The sequence below is a fragment of the Mesitornis unicolor genome, unplaced genomic scaffold (assembly GCF_000695765.1).
Source record: "Mesitornis unicolor isolate BGI_N332 unplaced genomic scaffold, ASM69576v1 scaffold12727, whole genome shotgun sequence".
NCBI classification, from domain to species: domain Eukaryota; kingdom Metazoa; phylum Chordata; class Aves; order Mesitornithiformes; family Mesitornithidae; genus Mesitornis; species Mesitornis unicolor.
In genome coordinates, this window is record NW_010195834.1 from 1 (window position 1) to 4,836 (window position 4,836).

The following is a 4,836-nucleotide window of genomic DNA, read 5'->3' on the forward strand; positions in this document are numbered from 1 at the left end:
GCGGGACGGGCTGCCGGCAAGGAAACGTCCTGCAGGAACCACGTGGTGAAGCCGGGAGGTGCCAGGGCTCCGGAGGGGGAGCTTTTGAGAAATGCACAAACCTCTGTCTGTGCGTGCCAGGAGGTGCAGCCTGTTCGTTGGCATGGTCACTGCTGGAGAACGGGCAGCACAGGCAGCGGTAAAAACTGCTCTTCACAGTGGCAGAACCCCCCCTGTTGTGGCTGGCCTTCATTGTGGGCTCGCTGCTTTTGTGGCCCCTCCTTGGGCCGTTGTCTGTGCAGTGATGGAGCAGGAGATGAACGTGTGAGGAAGACGAGGATGGATGTGAAGAGGTTTCACAAGGAAGGAGTCTTCCTCTGCTGAGCAGGTAGGAACACCTCTGTTGAGCAGAGCACTGCGGTGGGTTTTGTTAAAGCCACATCAGGTTGGTGGCTGCCAGCGGAGCCCCATGCAAAACGCGGAGCAGAGCAAGGTGGTGAATGCTTGCCTGCAGCTGCACACGGTGTGTGAGGCAAAGGGGCGCAGAGGGGATCAGAGGGGCCTTGAGGCTGCTCAGCCCTTGCTCGCCTACCCTGCCCCCTTCCTCTGAGACTTTTGCAGGGCAAGTCAAAGGGCTGATGTTCTTTCTCAGGCTCACCACTAGATGGGCCCCACAGCCTTACTGTCCCTGGGACAGGTTTTCTTGCGCAGGCAGCTGAAGAAATACGGCTCCTGGTGTTCACCAGGGTTTAGGGGGAAGAACGAGGACTAAATGAGAAATGGAAATATCCGCGGACCTGCCTCACATGGAGACAGGGCTGGAGCCCTCAGCAGGGATTATTTGACTCTAAAATGCAGCAGAGTGGTGTAGGAGGGGGCAGGTTACTAATTTAACCCTTTTACAATCAAGGACCCCCTCCTCCAAAACGCATCGAAACTGGCTGGAGCAGCTGCAGGAGTTGGTCTCCCATGGTATCTCCCTGCCATGGGCAGAGAGTGATCAGTTCCCTTGGCACTGTGGCCCTCCTGGACCTCGACACAGCGTCCTGCACAGCTGCAAAGTCATTTCCCTCCACAGTGGAATGACCCTGCAAAGCAAAGGGTCGGAAGCTTTGTAGTGCAGCGGATAGAGCAGCTCACTGGACTGCGTGGGGTTGACTGGGGCACAGCTTGTCAGTTACATCGGGCTGTAACATCCCTGCAGGACAGGGATGCCATTTGCTGTGGGACATAACAGCAAGTAATAAGATCACTACAATTGTTTTGCTGACTCAGTCCAAGAGCTGGAGAACTCCAGGAGCTGATGTCAGCCCTTCCTGGTGCCTCAGTTTCCCCTGCCATGAAGAGATGCTGATAACCTGTCTCTGTCCCTGCCTGCCTCCCATCTCAGAAGTTACCATACCGTTAATCTGTTCACTCTATTCATCCAGTTGGCCTTTCACAAGCCCAGCTGGACTTGCCAGAACACAATCCAGCCTAGGCCTGCTGGGTTCCTGCATCCCCAGGCATCCTCCATACGCTGCATGCAAGACTGGGGAGGTGAGGCTGAGCAAGGGTTTTTTTGAGTGTCTGGTGCCAGACGAGGGCTTTCTCTGCCCCTCCAGAAAAGCAAGACAGAGTAGTTTTTGGACTCACCATGATTCCCCTGGTTGGGGTCAGAGTCCCTGTTGGTGAGATAGACTCAGCCCCAGAGGTCCTGTACCCCCAGGATCAAAGGGTCCAGGGCTCAACTGAGCAGTTTGCACCAAATGAAGATGAAATCCTGCAGAGAGAGGGGACTGGTCAGTTTGTAGGGTAACCTGCTTTGGGAACTGGTCAGAGTCAGGTTCTCCATCTCGCCCCGAATAATGTAATTCAGCAAATGGGGCTGCAGGCGTTGTCCCAGGCAGCCAGTCTTCCCAGTTCGAACAAGGGAGGCTGTGGGAGCTGGGGAAAGAGCTGACCTGGGACAAAGGCACTTCTCTTTCATGCATGGTGTGCCTGTGCCGGTGCCTGTTCCCACCCCCAGCCCAGGTCAGTGGCATGCGAAGCACTTGCCTGCCTCCCTAGGCGCCGGGTAAAGAAGCAACAGCTGCAGGGGCCCTTTTGCTGCCTCAGGAGCTGTGTCAGCACCCGGGAGCCAGGACGGGATCTAAATTTAGACCTGGGCTTTGTGTGTTTGTACATGCAAGTGTAGGCTCCAGCCTCCACTCCCCCACCACTTCCCCTGGGGTGTGGAGACAGTCTCAGCAAGAAGGGAGATCCAGAGGCTGGATCCAGCTGGCTAGGGCCTGGGGAAGGGGGGCTCGGCTGTGGGGCAGGAGAGGGAGAAACGGCTAGGAGAGAAACATCATGGAGCCTGCTTCTCCCCAGGATGACGTGAAGAAGAGGCAACAGAAGGAGAAGTCCAAGAAGCCGGTGCCGCCAGCAGCCCCCCGACCTGCCAGGGCTCTGTTCTGCTTGACTCTGCAAAACCCGCTGCGGAAGGCATGCATCAGCATCGTGGAGTGGAAGTATCCTTCTGGCTGCACGGGCCTGGGAGCGCCCATGTGTGTGCCTGTGAGCAGGGGTGCTAGGGAGGAGTGCTGGGGAGCAGGACCCTGTGGGCCACAGGCAGGAGAGGTGTCAGCCCACTTCAAGCCAGTGCTGGCTGTCTCGTCACGTCTGTAAAAGCCAAGGAGGCACTCGGGGAGCCTCAATAGGATGGCAAAGGCAAAGGTAATGTCTGTGCAAACTGGGGGCGTGAATAGGCTTGTGGGGGAAGCTGGGTCTGAGAAGCCATGGGGATCAGGCCATGGGGACCTTCAGTAGGGTGGTGTGGGAACAGGCAGGGACATCCTAGGTGGCAAGGGACTTGTGATAGTGAACACATTTTGTGCTGGCAGGAGCTGTGCTGGGGAGAAACTGCAGACAGCCCACTGGGAAGAGAGAGGGTTTGGTGTGTGAGAAGGGGGCACAGTGCCCATCCTGGGGTGGGGACAGGGCCAGGCTGAGGGAGCAGGAGCTGAGGATAGAGCTGGACACAACAGGCTGCCCCAAGGGGGAGGTTTGGGGGTGGGTAGCAAGACCATGGTGAGCTGCTTGGGATGTCTCTTTGTGTGTGTCATCACTTGCCTGATCCCACAGCTGCTCCCTGCTCGGGTGGTGGGGCTGGCCAGCATCCCCCAAATCCTTGCTGACACCACTGTCCTCTCAGCCCCACTTTCCCATCCCTCCCTGGGTCTGCTGTCACAGGTGAAGGCTTTCGTGAGTGGCACTGTTCAGAGGACAGGATCTCTCTATGCCTCTGGCTTACTTTAGGGATGGGGTTTGGCTGGTTGCTCTTTTATTGGCCATCTTTTCACTGGGGCATTATAGCTTGGAAATACGAAAATGTCATATTTCTTGCTACCTGTTCAGGAACTATTCAAGGCCATTAGATATCACCCTGTTCACCTGTATTTTATGAAAGAGAAGAGGATGGGAGATTAAACATTTCACTTTGACTTCTGCAAAACATTTGGGCTTGAGCAAAAGTGATGGTATTTGGGGATGTTTTCAGCAAATCCAGTTCCTCCACCCCAGCTTTTCTCATTTCAGTTGCTGTACCTATCTGCATGTTCCTGACCTTGGAAGGATCATCCCAACCCTGTTCAGGCTTTACTCCTCTTGTAGGTGGCTTGGTCACCTAAGGGCTGTGGCGCCAAGCCCTGCCCTTGGGAAAGGCTGTCTGTGTTTACCATACATGCAGTGCTGTGGGGACACTAAAACTGCTCTGTCAGAGAGGCTGTCTTGTTCAGAGCCCAGGGTGCTCCTCTGCAGGCACTCAAGGTGTGCTCACATCTCTGGTGGTGCTGTGCTGGCCGTGGATTTTAAGCCCTTGTTCTTGCACTGCAAAGCGGCTCTGTGTCCTTTGAGGAGAGGGAGCAGAGCCAAAATTGGGAAATTCTCTGTTTTTGCTTCTCTGGCATAAGGGCAGGGTTGTTCTACAGGCATATGGAAGGGAACTGTGTCTATGTCTTAAATAGGCACTGAGTATGGAATAAACTTGTGCAGACACTTTAGTGGCAGAGGAAGAGCTGGAAATAGGACTTACGTCCTCCACCATGCTCAAACACTTTCCTCCTCCTGGGCCAACACATGCCAGAGAGAGTGCGTAGCACAGTGAGGGTCTTTCCCACATTGGTGCCCTGGAAGGGGAGTGTGAAGGGGAGAAGTGGGTGTCCCACCAGTTGCAGGTGGTTCTGACCTGTGCGGGACAAATTATCCAGGGCATCAGATTTCTCCAGTGCCACCCTTGCACCTGGCTGTATTTATACCCAAATGCACCTGGCTGCCCTCATTCAGAGTCTGCGAGGCTTGACAGGGTTGTTTCAGTTCCTGAGGGTTGTTATGGTCTTCAGGGCCAGGCACGCTGCCAAGGGGAGATTAGCTGTGATCATTTTCTGAAGGGGTACCTGGCATCTGGGTTCAGTGTGGCAGTACACATTCCTGTTCCTTGGGCCCGTCTCTGCTGTACAGCTTCTGCGGTCGGAGCACAAGACTGAGACACAGGAGTGGGACAGGGTCTTTTCCAGGCAGTTGGAGAGTGGGGAGTGTCGCTGGGTGGAAGTCAGTGTGGCTTGAGGAGAGGGGTTTTAATGATGGTTCTTCTCACATCTCAAAAATCACATTTGTTAGCACAAGGAATGTGCTGAATGTTGAGCAAATTGCTGGATATTGTGTGCTTGACAGCTAGCCCAGCAGGCTGAAGGTTGTTGGTACATGTCTAGCTTTGTGGTGTCACCGTGGTATTCCAGCTCGTTCTGCGGCCAGGAGCTCTTCAAGGCAGATGGGTGAGGAGTCTGGAAATGCTGGAGGACCACAGAGCTGCAAGGCACTGAGGACCTAATTCCTGCT

General features: G+C 55.0%; 1 protein-coding gene across 1 annotated transcript in view; it reads left to right on the forward strand.

Annotated features, from left to right (window-relative positions):
• Nucleotides 1–2,239: 2,239 nt before the first annotated feature.
• CACNA1S (calcium channel, voltage-dependent, L type, alpha 1S subunit) overlaps nt 2,240–4,836 on the forward strand; it is a gene marked incomplete at its 3' end in the record, with an annotated part of 43,977 nt that continues 41,380 nt past the window's right edge. Inside the window, exon 1 of the mRNA XM_010188259.1 lies at nt 2,240–2,471. Coding sequence (XP_010186561.1) covers nt 2,311–2,471 — 161 coding nt within the window. The remainder of the gene's footprint in view (nt 2,472–4,836) is intronic.